Source organism: Electrophorus electricus, chromosome 7, assembly GCF_041902795.1.
Source record: "Electrophorus electricus isolate QZ-2024a chromosome 7, ASM4190279v1, whole genome shotgun sequence".
Lineage (NCBI taxonomy): Eukaryota > Metazoa > Chordata > Actinopteri > Gymnotiformes > Gymnotidae > Electrophorus > Electrophorus electricus.
The window spans coordinates 31151447-31176592 of NC_137503.1; the positions used below are offsets into that span (position 1 = coordinate 31151447).

General features: G+C 44.7%; 4 protein-coding genes across 5 annotated transcripts; all 4 read left to right on the plus strand.

Moving 5' to 3' along the window:
• The first annotated feature begins 453 nt into the window (after positions 1 to 453).
• Positions 454 to 4084, plus strand: LOC118241053 (uncharacterized). The gene is made up of 2 exons (XM_035524401.2): positions 454 to 1120; positions 2158 to 4084. Exons 1-2 carry the CDS (start codon positions 837 to 839, stop codon positions 2402 to 2404), a joined length of 531 nt encoding a protein of 176 aa, XP_035380294.1. The 5' UTR covers positions 454 to 836; the 3' UTR covers positions 2405 to 4084.
• A 3257-nt stretch (positions 4085 to 7341) lies between these two features.
• LOC118241018 (uncharacterized) lies at positions 7342 to 13035 on the plus strand. The gene is made up of 3 exons (XM_035523954.1): positions 7342 to 7703; positions 8392 to 8846; positions 10914 to 13035. Exons 2-3 carry the CDS (start codon positions 8593 to 8595, stop codon positions 11086 to 11088), a joined length of 429 nt encoding a protein of 142 aa, XP_035379847.1. The 5' UTR covers positions 7342 to 7703; positions 8392 to 8592; the 3' UTR covers positions 11089 to 13035.
• Positions 13036 to 13460: 425 nt separating this feature from the next.
• bsnd (barttin CLCNK type accessory subunit beta) lies at positions 13461 to 17971 on the plus strand. Of its 2 annotated transcripts, none has more exons than XM_027027918.3 (3): positions 13461 to 13728; positions 14361 to 14446; positions 15442 to 17969. In XM_027027918.3, the coding sequence occupies exons 1-3, from the start codon at positions 13540 to 13542 to the stop codon at positions 15701 to 15703; spliced, it is 537 nt and encodes a 178-aa protein (XP_026883719.2). In that variant the 5' UTR covers positions 13461 to 13539; the 3' UTR covers positions 15704 to 17969. The 2 variants fall into 2 exon arrangements, with proteins under 2 accessions (XP_026883719.2, XP_035380531.1); XM_035524638.2 differs by lacking the exon at positions 13461 to 13728 and adding an exon at positions 14123 to 14285 and having other exon boundaries at positions 15442 to 17971.
• A 755-nt stretch (positions 17972 to 18726) lies between these two features.
• pcsk9 (proprotein convertase subtilisin/kexin type 9) lies at positions 18727 to 25093 on the plus strand. Its single transcript, XM_027027915.3, has 12 exons — positions 18727 to 19120; positions 19287 to 19478; positions 19609 to 19726; positions 19852 to 19985; positions 20776 to 20917; positions 21122 to 21318; positions 21590 to 21773; positions 21867 to 22043; positions 22193 to 22341; positions 23345 to 23510; positions 23808 to 23983; positions 24186 to 25093. Exons 1-12 carry the CDS (start codon positions 18755 to 18757, stop codon positions 24396 to 24398), a joined length of 2214 nt encoding a protein of 737 aa, XP_026883716.2. The 5' UTR covers positions 18727 to 18754; the 3' UTR covers positions 24399 to 25093.
• Positions 25094 to 25146: the final 53 nt, after the last annotated feature.

The following is a 25146-nucleotide window of genomic DNA, read 5'->3' on the forward strand; positions in this document are numbered from 1 at the left end:
ATCCAATCGGGAGGAGGAAAGACCGTCACACCATTGACTCAGTTCGGTGTGCATTTATCAACCGTCATGTAAACATTTCGGAAACAAGACAGATAAATATAAAGTGAACCATTAACCTTGCTCTTCAGTGATCTCCACTGTTAAAGTGACATCTTGAAAGTACATTTACATTAATTAAATTGCAAATAATACGATTTTCACCTAATGTTAATACGGGTATATATTTGGTGGAAATTAATGCAAAATAAATAAACAAACAAACATGTTAACCCAAACTGTAAATCCATAGCCTAGGTGCTCTGTTACGTGATTTTGGCAAGCGTGCGAGCTTGTTCAGCATGCCATCGCAGCACGTGAGTCCGTGTAGCAGGGCTACGGCGGATTCTGGGGTGGGGCGTGCGCGCGTCCTCCACAGACCGACAGTAAAGCATCCGGGAGGATACTGTACAGTCGCCCACTGGTTAAACGCCTAAACGGGCATCTCATGGACAAGACCGGGGAACTGCCTTCTTTACTCACGGAGATACTTTCACTGACACTTCTGAACGAAATATGGAGTCGGTGAAACGGATTTATGATCCTTTGGTTCAGTTGAAGAACATCTTTCATCATAGATTAGCGGGACATGGCATGCGATTATTCAGTCCAAAGATATAATAAAGCACGTTGTACAGCAGAGCGACAGCACAGCCCGATCGTCCCCTCCCGTTGAATGGAGACGTGCGATTTTGCAACTTTTAAGCAAGCGTTATTCCCTCGCGAGCTGTGTTGTGCGCGTCGCACCGGCGAGACAGAACACGGTGGACTGTTTGGGAGACTGCTGCCGAGTTTCCGCAATGCCTTCCCTGCACCACGGTGCCATATTCATCGGTGTTTTCCTAATAGCCACCGGCGGCTCCACCGCATTTCTGCCTTCCAGTCAAAACAGACTCCAGGCGTTCAGCCTGTGCTGCGTGGTACTGGGCGCCGTGATGCTGATACTGGGACTCTTCTGGGCCATGAAGGGAAAGAGCAGTGCGGTTTCCTACAGTAACGAGTACACTCACGACTATAATCATGCCCCTTTCAGCCCGCCGGCCGGAACCCATTTCCCAGAGTCCCAGTCCGTCTTTCTTCACAGGTAAAAGTTGATGCTTTGATCTTTCCAGTGATTACAGAAACATGTGTCGCAGGCTTCCGCTGGTGTCCTGTCGTTTCTAGAGTTGATTCTTTTGGGAGTTTACAGAAGAGAAGCCTTGCGTAAAGTGGATGCATAGTTTGTTTTTAAAGAGAAGTACCACTTTATTAATTGTGTTCCCTCGCTAATTTGTGCATTGATTTCATTGCCTGTATATTTTAATATAAGACATCTGAACGCCCTTACCGATGATATAGCCAACACGGCAAAATAATTCATTTATATTTGATCTATTTATCGATATTTATATCACATTATTCCAGTACATGGTTCATCATACATACAGCATAATGCATAAAGCATAAAGCACAAGAGGGCACAAAATAAATAAATTGATATGACTGAAAATTTGAAAATGATTAGACGGGTATTTACAATAACCTATGGTAGAATTATATAGACAAATGTGTTTTCGGTTTGGCATATTAAAAAAACATTCATAATCCAGACAGATGAGGTGTCACTTCACACGCACGCACGCACGCACGAAACACACACACACACACACACACACACACACACACACACACACACACACACACACACACACACACACAAACACACCATGAAAAGATTGCCTCTAAAGAACGGGCCTAAACGCTCCCTCAGTTTAAATAGGCCAATGACGCCCCCATGTGGTAATAAGTGTACTAAGCAGTTTCGAGTGGGAAAAAATGGGGTTGGACGGTCGTCGGTGGCATAAATATTAAATTCTTAGTTGTTTTAACTGTCCAACCAAAATTACGAGTTTGGAAATGTTTTTCACTCAGATCTCAAAACGTAAGCAATGAGTTGTGGAATGTTTCATTTCTACTATTTAACAACAAGAAAAGACCTGCTAACGGTATACAAATCTGAGTATGAACACATATGTGTGCATCTGTGTGTGTGTGTGTGTGTGTGTGTGTGTGTGTGTGTGTGTATGTGTGTGTGTGTGTGTGTGTGTGTGTGTGTGTGTGTGTGCGCGTTTCCACCATAAGGACTTTGGACAGACAGAGGCGAGGTCTGTATGGTGAAGATTTCGATTACCCTCCCATGGAGTCCACATGTTTCAGCCCGTCGGGTCGAGCGCAGCCCGTCCACTGGGAGATGGAGCCGCCGCCCCCATATGAAGTGGCCATCAAAACCACGTGCAGCTCCACGCACCTAAGACGCAGCTACTCGGACACACTGCTGTCCACCGAGCCTCTGTTCACTCGCTCCCGTGAGATCAGCTTTGAGGTGTAACCCCCATCCACACACACACACACACACACACGCGCGCACGCGCGCACACACACACACACACCTCCCAATCATTGCCACCACCATGACGCACAGTGAAACACATCGCAAGACTCTCCCTGCGGGTGACTTATCCATGTCAGCTTCTCAAGCCTTTGGCATTGCATTTACATTGTTGTTTTTTACACTGACTCACCTACTGGAAACAGTCAAGTTATTTGACCTTATGAACTTTATGAGGAGATGTCCCTGCAGTGTGGACAGCTACATTGTCTGCTGTGCCCCTCAGTGTGCGGAATCTCTAATTATGCTTCCCTCTTAGGAACAAGAGGTTAACCTCTTAATACACAGTATTTAATGGTCTTCACGGTTGCTAGAATTTAGAAATTGGGGCCCATTTATTGAAGTTAGAAGATCCTCTTCCCACTCGCCATGTTCTGTTACTGTATCTTTAGAAGACATTACATTAATGATTAAGAATACTTTAGTGCTGCTTCTTATGCAAATCATACACAAATTCCAGAAGTAATTTTCATTTATATTTACAGCATTTAGCTGACACTTTTATCCAAAGCGACTTACAATCATGGCTGAGTACAACTTTGAGCGGTTGAGCGTTAAGGGTCTTGCTCAGGAGCCCAACAGTGGCAACTTGGCTTGAACTGGCAACCTTCCGATTACAAGCCGAGTACCTTTAACCACTGAGCTACCACTGCCCAGCTATTAAATAATAATGACTGGTGATTGACTGTGGTGATTTAGAGCACAGAAACTGGGATCTGGGAAAATGGACATACTTTCCCTGGCACAATCCAGACTTGAAGGTGAACACCAGCTTTAGTTCACAAGCTCAAAACAGAGCAAACGTCTAGATTTGAAAAGCTGTTGTCTGCACCTATGCACAGCGATTTGGTGTCCACTGCGAGGGAAACACTCAACTGTGTCTCAAGCAAAGATACCGTGAGTAGGAGGAGAAGTTGTAGGAAATGAAAACTCTAACATTTAAGAAACCAGATCAAAGATGTGCTAGCTGTTTTCTCTGTCAGAAACACATGCTCTACAGCAGCAATATAAAAACACGCACGCACGCGCACACACACACGCACACACACAAGATGAAATTGCACATTGCGTGAATCATTCACATTACTGTCTTCTCATGCTGTTTTACCACATTTGCTGGTGGTGTGTTCATGTTCAGAGCAGAGCCCCAAGCAGAGCCCTGCCCACAAAACACCAGAGCAAACCAGTGGGTAATTAGATTTTCTCCAAATGGCCTTTATTCCTCAGGAGCACAGTGACAGTCTAGGGCACTCGGATTTAGCTGTAGCTAATGTAAGTGTAGACTGCTATTTGGTAATGGAAGGCATCGCTGATGTGATGAAGGCCACAGTGAATTAGTAGGGTTCGTATTGCTCCAGAGTCCTCTTCTGATTGTTTTCAGCACTGTAAAATGTGGCATTGTCCATAAATGCTTCCTCTGACTCAACCAAAGTGACATTAAAATGATGTGCCTCTGTCATGAAAATACGCGTTGGGGTTGTTGACTGTGGGTGCTCTTCATATATCCTATACCTTTCCTTTGCAGAACATTTACAGGAACAAGGTTTACATGCATGTGTGTCTGTTCGATCATTTGAAGAATGTGTACTATTCTTTCCTTTCTGCTTTTCATTTTGAAAATAAACTAAGACTAATAAATGTTTTTTTTTTAAATTAATTTACAATGTACACATGCGCAAATGTTTTAGCAAGCAGGCACCAAATGAACATATTAGCTGCAAGTAAAGATTAAAGGTCATTAACATATGTACAGTCAGTAACGTATGCACAAAAGGTACAGTTCAAATTTATAAACCAGAGCATTAGGAATGTATTGCATGTCAAATTGTTATAAATACCTTGAATTATACCTAATGAGAGTGGATCTCAGTCTGGGATTATGTAATCCATATCCACCTATGTAATCAGTATCGAACTACACCATCCTTGATGTAAATCTGAAAAGTGAGTAAGAAATAATTTCAGTTCAGTTGAGAAAGTCACAAATCAGAGCTCTGCAACATTTTATATTTGTTGAAGACATGTAAATATTAGTCTAAAACAGATGTTTTATAAAATTAGAGAGAGCAGGTTCCAGGCTGGACTGAGGCCAGGAACTTCAGGGTTTAGTTTCCCCAGCACAACCAGTGTTGTGCACTGCTGTCACAGTGTGAGTAGTGTCTTACAAGTGAATGATTTCTTTTTTCAGGTGAACATATGACAAACTGATGTACAAGTTAACAGGTGTTGATTGGTTTTTTTGGGAGGTGGGAGGGGGTGGAGGATCATAAAAGGAGGTGTGTGGAGTGTCCTGTAAGTAATTTATAAGTGAAAGAGTTTTTGTAGGGATGGGATGCTCGATACTGATGTTTTGGTGCCATGTCAAGCTTCTGAAGTACATGTATATTGAGACACTGCTCTGAATCGTGGTTCAAAATGCCCATCTCACGTGACCATGGCTAAGTGAAGCTATAGTGCATTTCACTCCTGTTTTGACCAGTGACATATCTGCCCCTTCTGTGCCTGGAACAAACTTAGTCACGCAGCTGTATCCAAACTCCCAGAATGCTTAAAAAACAAACACACACATCCCCACTTTGAATGTTTTTGGTAGAGGAGAGGGATTTTGAGCGATGGCGATATATAGCGATTGAAATTGCGATTTAGTGAGTGATAGCTAATTAGATATAAAGTTAGAGATAGGATATACTGATTGATAGGCTTGTGAGAAAGAGATAGTGAATGATAGTTAGGATAGATATAGTGCCAATATGTAGTGATAGTGACAGACAGCACATGGTAAGTTAGAGATAGATACATCCGCAGGCTAGATTAAGATGGAGAATCCACATTGAGGTTGCTATCACTGGTGTGGGATCATTTCCACTCGGAGACCTCAAATATAGATGAGGTATATTTATTTAGTGTATATGGTTTGTTCTATTTGCCTACTGCCTTAATATATCCTCCATGATGTGTCTGAGAACTACTCATCCTGCCATTTTAGAGCGTGCAAAGGGAGGTGATGTCTGCAGGTCTGATGCTGAGCCATCTAACGCAACGTAAGGCCCCCACACTGATATCCAACAATCCAGCGAAACAGTACAACAATATATCTCACTCATGGTAGAATATTTGAATATGAGAATACAACTGTTGGTCATAAATGGGCATTGTATCGAATCGACATGTTTTCTACTTATTCTCATCAAAGCAAAAATCAGTAAAGAGTGTGTACGTGTGTGTGTGAGTGTTTTACATAATTGTTATTTCAGTTCATTATAATTATTTTTAATTTGAAATGTAACTGCACACTAAGCAGAAACTTTCCAATGCTGAGCTTGTTTGTTGATTGTTTTTTGGCAATGCTGTTGTATATCTGGCTTACAAATAAATCCTAGTCATAGTCTACTTACCACTCCATGCACTACTGCAATTTCATTTTGTCTGAAAGTGAGTTGTATGTCCTCTGTTTTTAAAAGACGCACAAGAGTTGCATGAGACTTCAGTTAATATGCTGGTGAGGGATTTGCGGTCCTTCATTAGCGCAGAGGACGAGGGTTTCCGGGCCTTTGTCAATAACCCTGACCCCAGCTGCGGCTTCCAATCAAGAAAGGCACTCAGGGAAATGGCCAATGAGAATTATAGCAATGCCAAGGTGCAAGCCAAGGCTGACCTACAGAAGGCCGGTTTTGTTGGTCTTATGGTTGACGTGTGGTCCTCAGTAAACATGGAAGGCTACCTAAGAGTGACTTGCCGCTACATAACACAAAGATGGCAATGGTTGTAGGTTGAGTTGTTTGGTTTTACCAGACCCACACATCACAACTTATGATGGAGGCCAAACGTGTGCTCAGGACTGCGTGGGGAATAACCTCAAACACTCAACATGCCTGGTGATGGATAATGCATCAAACATGGTATTAGGAATATGAAATAAGAATATTCATATGAAAGAAATCAACAACAAGACATGAAAAATATTATTCAGACCCAAGGCCAAGGCCAATGACAAACACATTTAGATGGGCAGACGCACACTGAAACTCAGATGTGGGTGGATGCTAGACAGAGCAGCACGTTGGACATGATGCAGTGACTGTATACTCAAGCCCACAATAGCCATGTGTCAACAGATTATCTTACACGTGAAACTAGGCAGGAATACATTGATCCCCCCCGGTATTGATCTTAATATTATTGTTTCTGGGTGTTTGAGTAATTTTGCACTCCTGTGTATAGAGCTTCTGTCCCACTGCATGTTACTGAGTAGCGGGTTTTGGACAGGGATTGTACATGAGTGATGCGGGGTGGATATTTTTGCTTGTATTTGTCGCTTGGTTGAGTCTATATGTTGAATTGCAATGTAATTTTATAAGGAATATGTGTATGTCTGGCTCAGATCATTAATAATGAAATTTACTTGAATTGCGACTCTTTCTGTCTCTCACCGTCTCTCCCTCTTATTCTGGTCAATGGTTGTAGGTTTTTCTTCTTCCATTTATTTACATTAAGGCACCCAACTTTAAATTAGGGCACCCAACTTTACATTGGAGTACCCAACTTTAGATTGGAGTACTCAACTTTACATTGGAGTACCCAACTTCACACTACATCCCACTACCACTATTCCAAAGCTTCTAGGTTGTAGAGACAAAAACGTCAAGTTCAACAGTGAATGTCATCCGAAGCAGGTAGGCACTTCTAAACAGAATAAATTATCGGTCCCAAAATTCTCAATAAGCTCTTAATGACAATGAGTTCTCTCTCTCTCTCTCTCTCTCTCTCTCTCTCTCTCTCTCTCTCTCTCTCTCTCTCTCTCTCTCTGCCAAGCTTCTAACATGATTTTCTCTCGATCGTTTGGTGCCATTTACGACTTCCCCTTTCGATTACTCAAAGGCGTTTTGGACAAGAGGTGCGCATTTGGGGCTCCACGGCCAACGCAGAAGGCATGTCATTTAAAAGAAAGCGCACATCCCGACAGCCTGATCCAGTTCTAACGGGAGAGTGGTCATAAACAGGAATGCTGTTCTTGGACGAAATGACTAGCCCGATCTTCCCGTTTTTTGGCTTTCCGCTGGTTAACGCTCTTACAGGAAATGCTGATTGGTCGGCTGTAGTAATGTGATGGCTAGATGCGTCCTGTTTTGTTCGCTCCGACTCCCGTGTGTCCAGATTTCACAGAAGCTCTTTATTACTAAGAGACGCTCGTCTCTGCCATGTAAATGCAGGAACACACGGACTGCTTCCACAGTGTAAGGTAGGCTGCGATTAAGTTAGATCATTGCGGGCTTGTTCATATTAATAAACTACTAGTGAAAGAAATTCTTTACAGAGCATGCTGCTGTTCGTTGCAAAGCGAGCCTGCAGCGGTCTACGGTTAGTCTGCATCCTCTATAACCTACAGTATGTGCGCATACGCTCGAAGTTCATTTAACGTGCAGCTGACATCTGTTTTTGCGTACTGTACCACTGTCAACAAGTGGGGAGTGCTTTGCAATAGTTCAACGATGTATTGGCGTTTCTAAGGCGTATGGTTCTGATTTAACGTTAATAATAATAATAATAATAATAATAATAATAATAATAAAAACAAGAAGAAGAAGAATTAAAGAAGAATATACGAATAAAAATAATAATTAATAATAATTAATAGAAGAATATTAATAAATCAGGCTGATAAAGTGTTAACCTTTAGTATAAATTCATATTAGTTTCAAAAAACTTTTACTTTTTCTAAATTAGAAATAAGATATGACATTTTGTGTATGCATCCTTTCATACAGTGTTGATTTCACGTCAAAACAGAAGTAAGCAGCATGTGAACAAATGTAACTGGGGTTTGTGATGTAACTGGGGTTTGTGATGTAACTGGGGTTTGTGATGTAACTGGGGTTTGTGATGTAACTGGGGTTTGTGTGGCGCGCTTTTTCTTCATCTCTGAACAGGTTGCTCTGCAGTTGCTCACTGTGCTCCCACGGGACATGAGCTGACACCAGCCTGGCCTGGATTTTGTGCTGTGCTCTGTGCAACACAACTCCTTTGCCCTAATCCAGTGCCCCACCCCCTCACACACACACACACCTGGTGTGGGCAGAGTGGCGGGCAGTGAGGCAGCGGTGCCCGATGGCTCGGCCGAGGGTGGAAGGATGTCGATGGCCCATGGCGGGCTGGTGAGCCTCGGCGTGCTGCTGGTTGCGGTGGGTGTCATCTTGGTCATGGTGTCCCAGATGTACACGGGTGCCGTCGGCACAGCGTTGGGCGTTCTGGGCTTTGGTGTCCTTATCTACTCCTTCTGCAAGACGATGAAGTCTCGGGCCCACATGACCTTCCCGGGACACTTCCTGCTCCACCCACGCACCGGCACCCGCTACACCTACGAGCAGGCCGTTGCTCTGCAGAGGTAAGACATGAGTGGTATGCAGCAGTAACAGACCAAGCTCCCGAAAAGCTGGTTAACCCAAGGACACTAAGCAGAGGGTGTTCATTCAAGGATTAGCTTGTCTGCGTTTACATTCTGGAAGTTTGTTTCATAGCATCTGTTTAGTCATTGTACTCTCTGCTAGAAAGGCAGAGAGGAAAAAAGTCATAAAATGCTCTGATTACCCTGCAGAAGTAGGTCAAGGCTAAAAAAGTCGGGGTGGGGTGATTTTGTAGAGTTTCCTCTGTGGATGACGGAGACAGTGGGTCTCTCCCGTGTGCAAGTCTGCTCCTTGTCTGGTTTAAATTCTGCACAATGTTAAACTCTGCACAAACTTCCTGAGTGGAAGCCAAGATTTCCCAGACACGCCAGCATGCCTTTGTTCCAGAAACCACTGATTTACGATCGCACTGCACTAGAGTAGAACCGTGCAGAAGTTGTAATATGTGTCACATACTTGAGCGTGTGAGGAAAGATAGTGGAGGCAAAAGTTGGAACTATTGTAGCTGTGTTGTTGCCATAACTACTTTTAATCCTGGTTCTTTGTTTTGGCAAGGTGTTACATAGCCTGTAGTAGTACACCGATCAAAGTTGATTTATATAGTGCTTTTTCAACAGCTGTTGTCCAAAACCAGTTTTACAAATGTCCAGTTCCAAGCCCCAACACAGCGAACCAGTGGCAACAGTGGTGAGGAAAAAACCCACTGAGGCTGAGGGGAAGAAACTGCAACAGGAACCAAGACTCAGAAAGGGGAACCCATATTCCTGCTTTTAAAGTCCAGTCTGCTACTGTTACTCTTTCTGGTTGGGCCCTGCTGCAGAGTGTACTTTGTCAGAATGCTATAAAAATACATAATGTGCACTTTATGGAAAAAGGCGGATTATGAGGCACTATGAAGTTCCCCGTCACATAGAAACATGAGTAGCCTCTGTCTCCATGTGTTCCATTTCAGAATGAGAGAGAGAGAGAGAGAGAGAGAGACAGAGAGAGAGAGGGAGGGAGAGAGAGAGAGAGAGAGAGAGACAGAGAGAGAGAGAGAGAGAGAGCGAGCCGGTTGCCAATCAGATTCCTTTGGCTTTGCTGGTGTGTCTTCAAAGCAGTCTCACTGTGGGGCATACTCAAGATACAAGGTCACAGACCTTTGCAGGAGAACACAAGAGACATGGGGCATACCAGAAGTGGGATCCATAGTGACGATACCGTGCTCCTTGCTGCAGATGGCAATGATTGGAAAAACAAACACTCACAGAAACCAGTCCGAGAGATAGAGAAAGAGAGAGAGAAAGAAAGAAAGAGAGAGAGAGAGAGAGAGAGAGAGAGAGAGAGAGAGAGAGAGAGAGAGAGAGGGAGGGAGGGAGAGGGAAAGAGAGCAGGCATGCGAGACGAGGCATGTTTGAGTCCTGCAAATGTACATGCCACAGACAGAGTGCTGGGGGTTTTCTCTCTCTCTCTCTCTCTCTCTCTCTCCCTCTATTTCTCTCTCTCTCTCTCTCGAACTGTGTGTGCATAAGAGGTAAACACTCCAGCTAAAACTCAAGGCTGGATCTTCTGTAGTGGGTCCTGTGTACTTTCAAATCCTTCTGTGCATTCCAGTAGGGTCTGCTCTGCCTCCACTGGAGTTAAAGACAGTACCGTGTCTTGTTTCATAAGCAGAATCTTGGAGAGCACGGCGCTGATGGGAGTGTGTAAAACTAATGAATGCTTTCATGTGGTGCTGTATGCAGCTGCTAGAGTCTAAGACAAAAAATGTGAGTCTTGTGCACAGTTCTGCAAAAATGCCATAGCAAGATGGCCTGAGAGAGAATTCCTAAAGACTGTGGGGGGCCATTGGTCAGTGTTTTACATTTGAGCTAAAATATGAACTTCAAACAGGTTTAGATTTAGGTTCTTTAGTTTAGTTTTTTTTTTTTTTTACAGTTTTGCTTCTCTCCTGAAAACTCCTTGTTTTGGAAATGGAATGATTGGCTCTGCTGGCTTTGCAGTTGTGCTAGTGCTGTACCACCTTGATCACCAGAGGGACCATGTCAACACCTCTTTATCGTCTGCAGGAGGCTGGACAGAATCCGCAGGGCATCGGCGGAAGAAAGGCCGTCCGTGCAGCAGTACCTGCCGGCACAGATCAGCCTCCACAGCCTGCCCGGAAGCCCCCCTCCCTGGGACATGGAGCCCCCGCCATCGTATGAGGCGGTCATGAAGACCACCACGCCCCTCGACCAGCTTTGATCGCTGCTCAGTGCACACGCAGGCTGCTCCACTCTTGTGACTGCAAAGAATCAGGTGCCTGCTACTACTTAGCTAGGTGTCTACTCTAGGCCAAAGGCAAAAGAGGCCAGTTGATACCTGTAAGCATTTACTGTTTGTATTGTTTGCAAACCACCTGACCTAATGAGTACCAACAAGTGTCTACCATGCACCAAATCACTCGTTTATGCTCCGAAATTGTCAGCCCTCTCGGAGTTTGAGGTTAGAGGGGCAAGAGCTTTTGCATCTTCATTGGCTTGCGTTGCTGCTGATCGGAACGCTTTTGGTGATAAAAATTCCAAAATTCCAAGTCATGTCCATGTTTAACATAGCCGCTGTACAAAGAAGTTTGTGGTTTCACTTCTAGCTCGCAAAACTTCTAGTAAGCATGTTTGAAACCACTAGCGTAGTAAATAGTCAAGACAAGAAAGGAGTAATTAGGAATTTGAGGTAGCAAACCATTGTTTTCTCTTTAGTAAACCACTTTAGTAAACCGCTTTAGTTTACTACAGAAATGCTCTTCTTAAAAGGAGATGTTGTGGTGAATAAATGGTAAATTTGCCAAACCTTAAACATATCATTTTCAGCGGATGTTTCTAGTAGAGTATCACATTTGCCCTCTGATTGACGATGAGGGCAGCTCGTAGCTTTAAAGAAAAGTCTTTTGTTTAGAGGTTGAGGCAAACAGATCAGAGTGGCTTGTTTCGTGTGTGAAGGCAGTGAAGTGTATAGTGGGGAACAGGGAGCGGAGCACTGCGAGGTAGTGCATCCGGTTTGGAGCAGGGGGGAATGAAAGCAAAGACCACACCAATCTGAGGAGAGACCTGAGGTGGAGGAGACGTGCGTTTCTACACTGCAAAGTGACCCAAAGCACATGAAAGCTCTCAGGATATGAAACTGAGGAATTCAATTCTAATTATACAATACCCCTTACAGCTCGATCCAAGTCTGCTGTGATTTCTTCACTGTGACTCAATGACAGAACATCTACATTTCTCGCTTCTCTTTGCCCCTCCTGGTCCATCATGGACTTCAAACCATCTGGGAGGTTAGCAAAAGGGTACTCCCATCATTCCACTACAATGCTGTACAAAAATCTTTTTATACGCCACTAAAGAGATGACTAGGCTAGTAGACACAAGACCTTCCTCTACCAGACTGCTAGTCTCCTTGTGTTTTTAATAAGTGTTTGTGTGTTTAAATGCTATTTTGTTGTTGTTGTTGTTTTGAGGGACATGTGCTTTGCGAAACCAGCTGAAAGTATTTGCTCTTATACCTGTGGATTTAGCTGGACTGTGTTTGAAACATTTACATTTAAACACTGGGAGTGCCTTGGGTCATTAGTCAGGTTAATAACTGATACACTTTTAATACCACGGAGCAGCATGTCTTACCTAAGAAGTCATTTGGGACTTTAGTTTTGGGTTTCATGCTACAGGTCTATTTCTCTAAATGACATGGTATTTTCACACTATGTACCTTTCTATATGCTGATGTGCAGTGGCAGTGGACTGCTTAACCTGATGTGTGTTTGTTTTGTGTTATACATGATTTCGTAATGTGTACCACTGTACACAGTATTGATCTTTTTTTCATTTACATTCTGTTTGTCAAGCCACCTTCAAATACTGAAACCAATCAAGCGATCATTTAGTGGCCATGAGACATCTCTTTAGCATTAAAAATTCACAGATACTGGACTATACTATAGAGCAGTAGGAATGACCTGCGTGTAGTTTCATTGACAGATCGTATTCCTACTGGATCTGATAATTAGGCCAAACCACGTTTTAGAATCAAACTGTCCACAAGTACTCACCTGTTTCTTTTGTATTTTACAGTCTCACCTGATTTCCATGTATTAACCATGTGTTCTTAACCATATTGGTTACTGTTTCTATTCAATAAATGTCATACGTACAAGCTTTATTGGACTCATATACACCCCTTTCTTGGTAGCCTGTTCTGGGAAAATGTCAGAATTTGTGATTGTCACTTATGCCATAAATGAAGCTAATGGTATATACTGCAAATTAACATCCACTGAACACTGAATCTGAACCCATCAGATATTTAACACAGCTCTTGACTGTGTTTAATGCTGCTGTCTGGTAGTGACGGTGGTGGTGTGTATATACCTGTTAGTGTTTGAGCACAACTTGCCTTCGCTTGTCATGTTGCACCTCTGTGTAGCAGAGAGATTTAGCAGCATAGCCTATGTAGGGACCAAGGGCAGCCTGAGGCAAGGTCAGCCGGTCAAGCTCCATTAACCCTGCAGAGATCCAGGAAACTCCTCCCACTGGCCCGCCCTGTCATGCGTCAGTCACAGCTGAGTCAACTGCCTGGTTTTCACGGTCACTTCCCTGGGGACGGAACGACAGACGCAGTCCTGGGACCCCCCGGAACGCACCCACACCCGCAGAAAAGGGACCCATGCTGGGCCACATGGCAGAGAATAAACCATACCGCTATGGCCTCATCACTCTGGGGTTGGTGCTCGTTGCGCTGGGCGTCTTTCTGATGGCCGTGGAGGAGCCGCAGGTGTTCATCATGTTCTGCACTATGGGTGCACTGATGGTAGCTGTGGGAGCAGTGTGGAGCGTATGCCAGTGCTATCCAAGGGTGAGGAGGTTGATCTCTGTCCTATAGAATCCACACCACTTGTGCTGAAGGCGGGGCTCTGCTCTGTGGAGCATGTTTCATCTGTAGGTCCTGAATGTGATTCACCGTGTTTGAAAACATCGTTCTGCTGAATCGCTCAGATCGGACATTTTTTCATATTCAGCTAACTGGGTTTGTGGCTTTAGATATGTCAGTGTTGGTGTTAGAGTAGAGTTCGTTCTGCTCTGACACGCTTGACATGGCTCATTACTGACTACCCAACCTTCCACGGCCCAGCCCTGAGATGGGTGTGTCGGTAAGTGTTTGAGAACCATAAAATGTCCATAGCAGGGGAAGTTCAGGTCCAGGACTGAGGAACACTAAAACATGCTATTGACATATATCATATCATATATTTTATTAACATTAGTAGCAGCAGTTCGGGATCAGTAGTCTATCAAGGCAGCATGATTTCTGTCAGTCCTTTCACAACTCGTTGGAAAGATGTGATACCCGTTAGACCTGGCGACCGGTTTAAGGGCGGTGTGATGTTCCTACCGCTGCGTGCTGTGAGGCAGGTCAGTGGGGGATGGAGGTCTTGGGTTTCACACCGCTGATCATTATTAGATGAGGCTTGTTGCTGTGCTGCGCAGGTCACGCTCATACTTGCGGAGGAGGAAGCACAGGGGAGCAGTGGGAAACCGGAGCTGTGTGCAGGAGCGGAAGCTCTCCAGATCAGGTAGGACACAGCAGCACAGGCCAGCGGGACACCCGACATGGCCTCTGAGCAGTGCAGCCCGGCCAGACGAACCCGGCGGTTCACGCCGCGTGTGTGTTTTACCCGTCACTTTACGGCGCTAGTGAGACTGTGGGCTGCGATGTGCGCGTCCCATCTGCTTTCTTTGATCTGATCGAACATTCCATGAGTGTGTGGGGTTGTTTTGGACATGTGATAAGAGATTAGAGAGAATATTTGAGGCTGCATAAAGTCAAAAGCACTCTGCTAAAAATAACCGCCAGGCTGCTCGGCTTGTCCACCTCAGAGAGGAAGGCTCTTGCTCTCTTTGTGTGCGCACACTTGGATAATCTATCGACACTCGTTATCCACCAGCGCTCCACTCAGTCCAGCGCTAACGAGGCTTCACGGCCGGACGATTGAATCTCGCCAGACGGAGAATGAAGTTATGTAGTCTATGATGAGATTATGTTCAAGGGAATATTGATGGGATGGAACTTTAATCCTGTAGCACTAGAGAACACATATAAATAAATACACACACACACACACACACAGAAAAATTATCTGATACCTGAATCAGACTGGGCACATGCTGTCTCTGTATGTTTTGATATGTTTGGGTATTCAGTATTTTATCAAATTCATGATATTCACTATATTTCATCGATGTCTGTAACTATATCAATTTAGTCATTGCACAAAAGTGATAGGCAAGGCAATAGCAGTTTAACCGTTACACAGAAATGACAGTAGTAGCAGACGCTAACACCAAATACTTGCATACTTAGTAATACTTATTTCCTGATATAAATTTCATTCGATTGCTTGTTTGAAAAAGCTTTCCAATTGAACAAGACACGTACTGCTATTAGTGTTTTATACTTCCAAATTTACAACACATTAGTATTCAAACCTTGTCTTCCCCCACCCCCCAAAAATGTAGATTTATTAGATTTATTTGCTTTTAAATCTATTTCTCTGTTCATTCATTTCAGTGACACTTTGACAGAATGCTTCAGGGCACCTCTGGCTAGTTTCAGTGATGATGGAGAGGGGACTGAAGCCTCCTTGCAAACCCAGACAGAGAGCAAAGTTCCTAAGCTCCCAGTCACCGCCCACAGTTCTCCCAGTGTGCACCGGGGCCTTTCAAGCGCCACTCGTCTCGGCGGGACTACTGAGCTGAGCCCCGAGGCTGAGTTGTACTACGGGAAGGTGGATGACTCCTGCTACTTCACCTCAGAGCTGGACAGTGAATGAAGCGCCGAGAGTTTGCTCTCCTTTTAAATCGGTGGCGCCTGTAACTTCTCTGGGTATATATGCGATACGGGCGTAGCAAATACCGAGTGACGCTACCGCACTTCTCCAAATTCAGCGATGTCATAACAGCACACACATGCATCCAAGCTAGTGACCTTTGGTTCATATTTCCATGGAGACACAAGGACAGCAGTGAATGCAGTTAATAAGGGAGAGGAAGTTAAGCAACTCTCTCTCATATATATATATATATATATATATATATATATATATATATATATATATATATATATATATATATATATATATATATACGCACACACACACACACGCGCACGCACACGCACACACACTGCCTGGCCAAAAAAAAAAGATCACACACTAATATTTTGTTGGGCCGCCTTTAGCTTTGATTATGACACACATTCGTTGTGGCATCGTTTCCACAAGCTTCTGCAATGTCACAACATTTATTTCTGGCCAGAGTTGCATTAATTCCCCCCCCCCCCCAGGATCTTGTATTGATGATGGGAGATTTGGACCACTGTGCAGTCTTCTCCAGCACATCCCAAAGACTCTCAATGGTGCTCGGCTCTGGACTCTGTGGTGGTCAATCCATGTGTGAAAATAATGTCTCATGCTCCCTGAACCACTCTTTCACAGTTTGAGCCTGATGAATCCTGGCATTGTCATCTTGGAATATGCCCGTGCCATCAGGGAAGAAAAAATCCATTGAGGGAATAACCTGGTCATTCAGTATATTCAGGTAGTCAGCTGACCTCATTCTTTGGGCACATAACATTGCTGAACCTAGACCTGACCAACTGCAGCAACCAGAGATCATAGCACTTCCCCCACAGGCTTGTACGGTAGGCACTAGGCATGATGGATGCATCATTTCAGCCGCCTCTCTTCTTACCTTGATGCACCCATCACTCTGGAACAGAGTAAATTTTGACTCATCAGACCACATGACCCTCTTCCATTGTACCAGAGTCCAATCTTTATGCTCCCTAGCAGATTGAAGTCATTTTTGCCAGTTAGCCTCACTGACGAGTGGTTTTCCTAAGGCTACGCAGCTGTTTAGTCCCAATCCCTTGAGTTCCCTTCACACTGTGCGTGTGGAAACGCTCTTACTTTCACTATTAAACATATCCCTGAGTTCTACTGTTGTTTTTCTATGATTTGATTTCACCATAAGTTTAAGTGATCGCCGATCACGATCATTCAAGATTTTTTTCCGACCACATTCCTTCCTCGAAGATATTTCACCACTATCCTTCCACTTTTTAATAATGCGTTGGACAGTTCTTAACCCGATTTTAATAGCTGTTTTAGATGTTTTCTCTGCTTGATGCATGCCAATAATTTAACCCTTCTGAAACAGATTAACACCTTTTCCATGACCACAGGATGTGTCTTTCGACACGGTTGTTTAACAAATGAGAAGCTGCTCACTGCATCAGTTAGGGTTAAATAACTTGTTGGCAGCTGAAACATAATCACCCATGCAGTAATTATCCAATGGGAGGCTCTTACCTATTTGCTTAGTTAAATCCAGGTGGTGACCTTTTTTTTTGGCCAGGCAGTGAATATATGAGAGATTGAGAGCGAGATTATTCAGATACAGATCTTTAATTCATCTTATGAATGACTCTTTGTTTTGTCAGCTGTTGCCAACGCATTTTCTTACTCAGCAAAAACATAATCAGGAAAGCCAACAATACCGACCTGTTGAATTACAAAAGCTTAAGATAATTAAAAGGGTTAAAATAAATAACATTTGTCTCTAAAATGCAGGCCCCACTTACAGATATGTGTATTTGCTGTTATGAAATGGGGAAGTTGGTGTTCAGGTTTTGTTTTTTTTTACTTCTATAGACTATTATAGACTAGACTACTGGAGCTGGTGGTTTATAAGGTGAACTCACACAATGTAATCAATCACACAATTTACTTTGAGTCACTGCTAATGATCAGACAATGGTTGTTACCCCTGGCAACCCGTCCACTGCTGAACGGACAACTGCTCGGTGAAATCTAATCATTCAGATGTGGGGGGGGGGGTTGTTAAGGCTCCTTTTTTTCACATGCACATCACCAATAGCTGCGTTTGTACTGAACACTAGGTTTTTGTTTTTATTTCTGATTTTTAAGTCTTACTGAAATAACTGCAACTGAAATTTCCCAGGATATGTTCCTTTAGGGGTTAGGGGACACTTTTCTGTATTTCATCGCTAAATAAAATGGTGTACATTCAGTTCAACTTAAAGTGCTACTAAGCTATGATGCAAAAAAAACCAACCTAATCAAAACAACACAAAACAACTAAAAAACCTCTTCAGGAGAGGCTCACGGTAAGCCTTATAAACAATAATAATTTTCCTTTTGCTGTTTAAACATACCATGAAGTACTCTTATCGGGCCGCTAGGGAGCAGTATTAGAGCAAATCTGTAACTGATCGCGTGCGATTCCAGACAGAGGCGCGCTCATGGCAAGCATTTTCACTTGTCGCTCGAAATAATAACAGAATTATTAAATTCGCTAAATCACTGTGGCCAGCAGTCAGTGCACGTTATTCAAACTAAGACAGTTTACTTCACGATGCGTGGAAAAATTATAAATATTGAATCACCGTATCTTAAAGGGACAATGGTTGCTTGTAGAATTACAAATTATTCAGATTTGTATTTCATTCCAAACCAGCCACATCAAATACAAAACTTTACTCTAACCGACGTCTCAAATTTGATAAGGATAAACACAGCTACAGTAGAATTGCGAATTACACGTTTCCTAGACCTAGGGCAGTGTGCTAATTCTATAATTAACTTCTGCTTGGTGCGTTTTCACCGCGCTGAGGAACGCTTAGGTCCCCAGAGCGCAGAGAAACTCGACTCCTTATCCAAGCTATTTATGCAAGGACCGATCGTGCGATACAAATGCGGTGGCGTGAGCTCTTACAACGTCACCAGTCCCCGCCTTGGAGGATAGAGCTTACTCAAACCTAAGAGTCCTAAATCAATCTTCCCAGATACATTGACAGGAACATGCAACAGAAAAGTTCTCAGTCAAGAGGTGTTCTGTACGACAAGACTGTCCCACTGAACAAATCTGAGAAACATTTGATAAACAGTGCACATTTACTTCTTATTGCATCACGTGCTTGTTCAAGTCAAAACAAAGCGAGATTTTTTTTGGGGGGGTGGTGTGTGTGGGTGTGTGTGTGTGTGTGGAAAATGAGGCTCTTCGTTGGATTGTATCAGTTAAGCAGTTTGCTCTACCTCGTGGCACTTGCTGGCTGTGAGGAAGACTACACTGAAGATGAAGAGATGATTTTGTCCTTGATTCGCCAGGTTGACTCCCGACCGGTGCTTGAGTCCGGATCCTCCGCTCAGTTTCTCAGGTGCACCAAGGTAAGACAAGACTTCAAGCTGTACCGCACTGACTGGGAGACAGAAAACAAACACACACACACACACACACACACTCACACACTCACACTCTTTTTTTATATATATATATATATCGATGTGATGTGTCCAGCTCACTGGGAAACTATGCATTCATCCTTCCGTGCAGGACGCATGGCGCATTCCAGGCCAGTACATTGTAGTGGTGCGGAATGGCACGCGCGACAACCAGGTGGAGCGCACCGCGCGCAGACTTCGCGTAAACGCCGCGAGGCGCGGCTACCTGATCTCCATACTGCGCACTTACTCCGGAGCCTTCCACGGGTTCCTGGTTCAAATGAGTAGCGACGTCCTCCATATGGTAACACACCGTCCTTCACATTATTCCTTGGATATCGTAACTGCACTTTAAGTAGCAAAATGAACGAATCCTCCGGTAATAAAATTAGCTGAAGTTTCAGTAATAGTCTAATGCGGACTAACTCACGCAGGCGGTGAAGCTGCCTCATGTTGAGTACATTGAGGAAGACTCGTCCATTTTTGCCCAAGGCTCACCGTGGAACTTGGAGCGCATCGTCCAAACTAAGACTGGAAAATACAAACCACCGAGTAAGTGTGACACACACTCACACACACACACACACACACACACACACAGACAGAGAGGGGGGGGTCGTTTCCTAGTGTTGCCTAGTCTTAAATACTGCACCTGACTTGCTTTCGTGCATTTTTAGATGATGGATCAGAAGTAGGAGTTTACATCATGGACACCACCATTCAGGCGAATCATCGTGAGCTCGCACAGAGGGTGATGGTGACGGACTTCAACAGCGTGCCAGAGGAGGACGGCGTCAGAGTTCACAGGCAGGTCAGAGTGGAACATCATCGTCACCATCATCATCATCGTCACTTTCACACATCATCGTCACACCATCATCACTTGTATTCTTATAGCGCCTTTCCCGTGCTCAAGGACGCTTTACAAGCCAAACCAAATGTAACAGAAAGTGCACATTTAGTAACAAAAAGACATTGCAAGTAAAACGTTCAAGCAGACGAGGTACACTGAAAGCAGTGAGATGTAAATGCTTTAACAGTGGAGGCGTCCCGTATAGACCTGGGAGGAGAGTATCGCATAATCTATGAGCAGGTACACATAGAGGTCAAATGCATCTTCACTGTGGATCAATCTATTCACAACGAAATTCGTTTACTAAATCATCAGTAATCAATTCTTTTCTTAGTTCATGTTAATAAATATTGTCTTTTATTTACATCGTAGTATTGCCGTTTCGAATTAGGAACAGCAGGTGGCAATATTAAGTAGCGCAGTTTGACATGGTCTTAGTTATATCAGGACAACGCACAAGGTTCTCTCTCTCTCTCTCTCTCTCTCTCTCTCTCTCTCTCTATATATATATATATATATATATATATATATATATATATATATATATATATATGTATACACACACACACACACACACACACGCGCGCGCGCACATGCAATAATATATGTACAGTAAAAACCTGTAGTTATTGTGTTATTGTGGACCTGGTCAAGCACCAGAGATATTGCTACATGAGAATTTGACAAGATTAGCATCTATATGTCTGTTCATCCATTTTTCCATCCCTCCTTTCTGTTTGTGTGCCAGGCCAGTCAGTGTGACAGTCATGGCACCCACACAGCTGGGGTGGTGAGCGGGCGAGACTCAGGCGTGGCACCAGGTGCCAGTGTGAATAGTGTGCGGGTCCTGAACTGCCAGGGCAAGGGCACAGTGTCTGGAGCGCTGGCAGGTATGCACAAACAAACAAAGATGCTGAACATAACAAATGCATTAGGCTTTAAAAAAGTCATCCCAAAATATAGGAGAGAGCCAGTTTTGGAAAGGTGTGATTAATGTAAGTATATAATAATATAAATTGATATACCAATAGTTTTTCTTCTCGTTTTATTTGAATTTCAGCTGACTGAGACAAGTACGCTGTCCGTTTTCGCAGGTCTGGAGTATATCCGTGCATCTCTGCAAGTGCAGCCCATCAGCCCTGTGATTGTACTACTGCCATTCGCGGGGGGGTTCAGTCGCACCCTCAACGCTGCCTGCCGTGAGATGGTACGGTCTGGCGCTGTTCTGATAGCTGCAGCTGGCAACTACCAGGATGATGCCTGCCTTTACTCACCAGCATCAGAACCCGAGGTAGCACTCCGAGTCCAGACAAGCACCTTCCCAAGCAGACACACGCACATCACACACTAAATATATTGGAAGAGGTTCTTTATTTCTTTATGTCTTCTGCATTGTATTGATTAATTAACATTTAAAACTTTGATGCATTTGCTTTCATGATGAAATGTTCGCATGTAATAATTAGTGCCCAAATTCGGACCTTTACATGACGATAGATAATTGTGAATCTCTATTACGCTACCTGGTCCCCCGTTATCGCGCCCTGGCTCATGGCCCGTAGGTGATAACCGTGGGTGCCTCCAACGCAGCCGACCAGCCGCTGACTGTCGGCACCATGGGCACCAATGTGGGCCGCTGCGTGGACCTTTTCGCCCCAGGCGATGACATCGTCAGCGCCTCGGGCGACTGCCCGACCTGCTTCACCGCTAAGAGTGGCACCTCACAGGCTGCCGCTCACGTTGCCGGTCAGCACGCCGGTCAGCACAGCTAAAAATAATCCCAGTGAATGAACAGGCCGCCGTTAGGCTAACGGCGTGCTCTGGCATGTGTGAGCGCAGGTATAGCTGCAGTGCTGTTGAAGGAAAACCCCACTGCCAGGTCCGTGGAGGTGCTCCACCTGCTCCGTCACCATGCCGCGCAGCAGGTCATGAACCCCGAGGCCCTGCCCCTGGAGCACCGCCTCACCACACCCAACATGGTGGCTGTCGTGTTCAAGTCACCCTCTGCCCGTGCAGGTCAGATTTCACACAAACTGTCAACATGGTGCCACAATATGGATGCTTGTGCATTCCTAAAGCTAGCAAGTTTGTGTTTATGTTCCCAAACTATGCTGGTTGCCTTTCTTAGAGATATTGTGTGGCCTGGGGGTGTATGTGTTCTCCAGGTGAGGCGCTCCTGTGTCGTTCCGTTTGGTCCAAGAGGTCAGGGGTTATGAGCTTTGACACAGCAGCGGCTCACTGTCTCCATGGTGAGGAGATGTTCAGCTGCTCCAGCTACTCGCCGGATGGAGTCTGGGCTGGAGAGAGAATAGAGGTGAGAGAGAGAGTGAGAGGGAGAGAAAACACCAAACTGCATCTTAAATCTATCCCATATATATAATATTCATTTGTGCATGTGTATGACCTCAAGGATGCTTTACATATCAGCTTTTACAAACACTCACACACCTGATGAGACATTCATATAAAGAATTCTGTAGAATGAATCGTAGCGAGGTAGACTGTCTCTCTATCACACGGAACACACTATCACTAAGAACTTGCGTTCTTTACGATTCTTAATTCTAAGAGTCTTAATCCAGAAGTGATTATGCATGTTTGGTTTAGCGTGATCCTAGTAATCCAGGAGGTGACTTCACATGAACAGCAGGCAGAAATATGCGACGAGTCCAGGAGAACCCGACGATTACGTTATGCTGGCAGGAGCAGCTATGGTAGTGCTGCTTTGGCGGCCTCACTGAGAAGGAACAGACTGTGACGAGCCAGCGCGCCTGATTTCAGAGCACAGCTGGCCATCACGAAGCATGTCCAACTCAAACACACACACTTAAACGGCGGGGTGTGGGCTGGGTAGTGTGGTTCCATGTCCTAAAACAGAACACACACACAACAACAACAACCACCCTGCAGGTGTCTCTACTACAAAGCACGCTGTAACAACAGCACACACGTATCAGAGAGACAGACGCTTTGGAGGGCAGATACTCAAGCTGTAGATCAGAGATTCCAAGGCTAAAATTAATCTCGGACATCACAGTCGATGAGAGGTAAATTAACTGAATGTCCTGTAAATGAATTTCAGGACAGAATGGCAGTTTTCTTGAAAAAGATCTAGTCATTTATGAAAACTAATTCTGTACTCTAAAGTCTATATTAGCCTTGATTAGGCTGTTGTGTGTATGCAATTTGTAATGCTTCTGAGAAATTCTAAGGGGTCTTCACAGGTCAGAGATTACAAATGTCCAGGAACCTTTTCTTCACGGTTTGAGTGAACAGTAGACACGTTAGATTACACTCTGGTCTTGGTGTGTTTTCAGGGGAGAGATGACCAGAAGGAGTGTGTGGCCCATAATGGCGTTGGGGGGCAGGGTGTGTATGCTGTGGCCCGCTGTTGCATGGACGACCGGGTGCAGTGCCAGTCCTTTGCCAGCGCCCACATGGGCACGGAGGCCAAGTGCCCATCCCCTCAGCATCAGCTCACGGGTAAGAACTGCGGCTGGGCTCCTAGCGCGCGCAGACAGCTCCCTCGGGCTGGAGAAGTGAGCAGAAGCGTTACGTGCTTGGCTGCACGTGTTTTGGGAGCGGGATCAATAGCGTCCTGCATTAGCAGTCTGAACGCGCGTGTTATCGGTGTTGCGCTTGCGTTTCTATCGTCGACTCGGGGAACAAATAAGAAGACAGTCCACACCAAAGGCTGAATCGAAGCTTGAGCTGTAGCTGTCTCTCTCTGGGTGTGCACGCACTCACACGCTGCGTAACAGATGTCATTTCTCACCGCAGGCTGCTGCTCTTACTTTGGCTCCGGAGGCGTGGCTGACGCTACCCGGCCTCTCCATGGCAACAGTAAGGCGTGTCCTGCCAGAGCAGGTGCAACATCACACGCTTCCTGTTGCCAAATCACCTCCAGTCTGGAGTGCCGGGGGAATGAGTACCAAGCCTCTGGCTTTATGGAGCAGGCTAGTTCCCAAAATAAAATATTTAAACAGAACATTGTTTTACCAGCAAGTAAACAGACAAGTATGATGCAAACTGGTTAGACTCGAGAGAAACGATACGCATTTAAATAGTATTAATACAATATGCAAGTGCAAGAAGCGTATTATTACGTCAGTGTTTCTATGACAATGACCCGAGCCCTGTTCCCTCCCTCTTTCTCAGGTGGAAGTGTCGTGCGAGGACTCCTGGACGCTGACGGGGTGCAGTGGTGCGTCGCAGGGTTCCGCTCCTCACGGCGCGTACGCCCGAGGCAACACCTGTATCGTTCGGCCGTCCAGGGGAGAGAGAGGGGTAGCCGCGGTCGCCATCTGCTGCAGGTACCCCCCTCCGCAGCAGAGCTCCAGCGAGCCCGGCCAGGAGCCAGGCAGGCAGTAGAGTGCCACTCCCCACGGGCTGTTTATCCACCAGCTGTCCACACCGCAGGCCCTGGGATCAGTGGCCGCTCCGGTCCATCCATGGGGGAAGGGGCTGTATGTGGAATTATTCTTACGGCCCACTATGCCGTACCGGCTTGCTTTCGGAAGGAAATGGAACGGGGAATAGTTAGTGAGAAGTTAGAGGGAAGGATTCAGGCTCTTGGGTTGAAACGTGACATGACATTTCTCATGATTTTCTGGCATTTTCTAGGCGACTACTGGGGACGGTAAAGTTCGACAAAGGGAAGAGTTTTCGAACAGATGTGAGGTTTTATATACAGGGAGAGCAGAACCAAACATTTGGAGGAGTGTTTTCTGCCAGTTGGGTAATAAAAGTGTGGCGTTGGAATGAATAAATGCTTGGTGTACTATTTCAGTTAACCATTAACTTGAAAGTCACTCCATGATGCATCCTACAAGCATCTGTAAATGTAAACCTACTGTCTTTCGCTTGTGCTGTACTCAAGGCGAGTCTTTTCCGTTTCATTTCTGTGCTTTAATAGTAAATGTTTTTGAGAAAGCATATTTGTGTAAAAATGTTATTGGTTATTTTAGCATGCACTGAATGCATTCTTGCTCCTTTTGTAAATGTATGGATGCTTTGATGGAGTTTTTGTTTTTTTTTTTTTTAAAGAATAAAAGTTCTTAAACACATTTCTTCTGTCTGTTTTTACCAAGACATGCGTCATGCAGAACAGAGACACAAG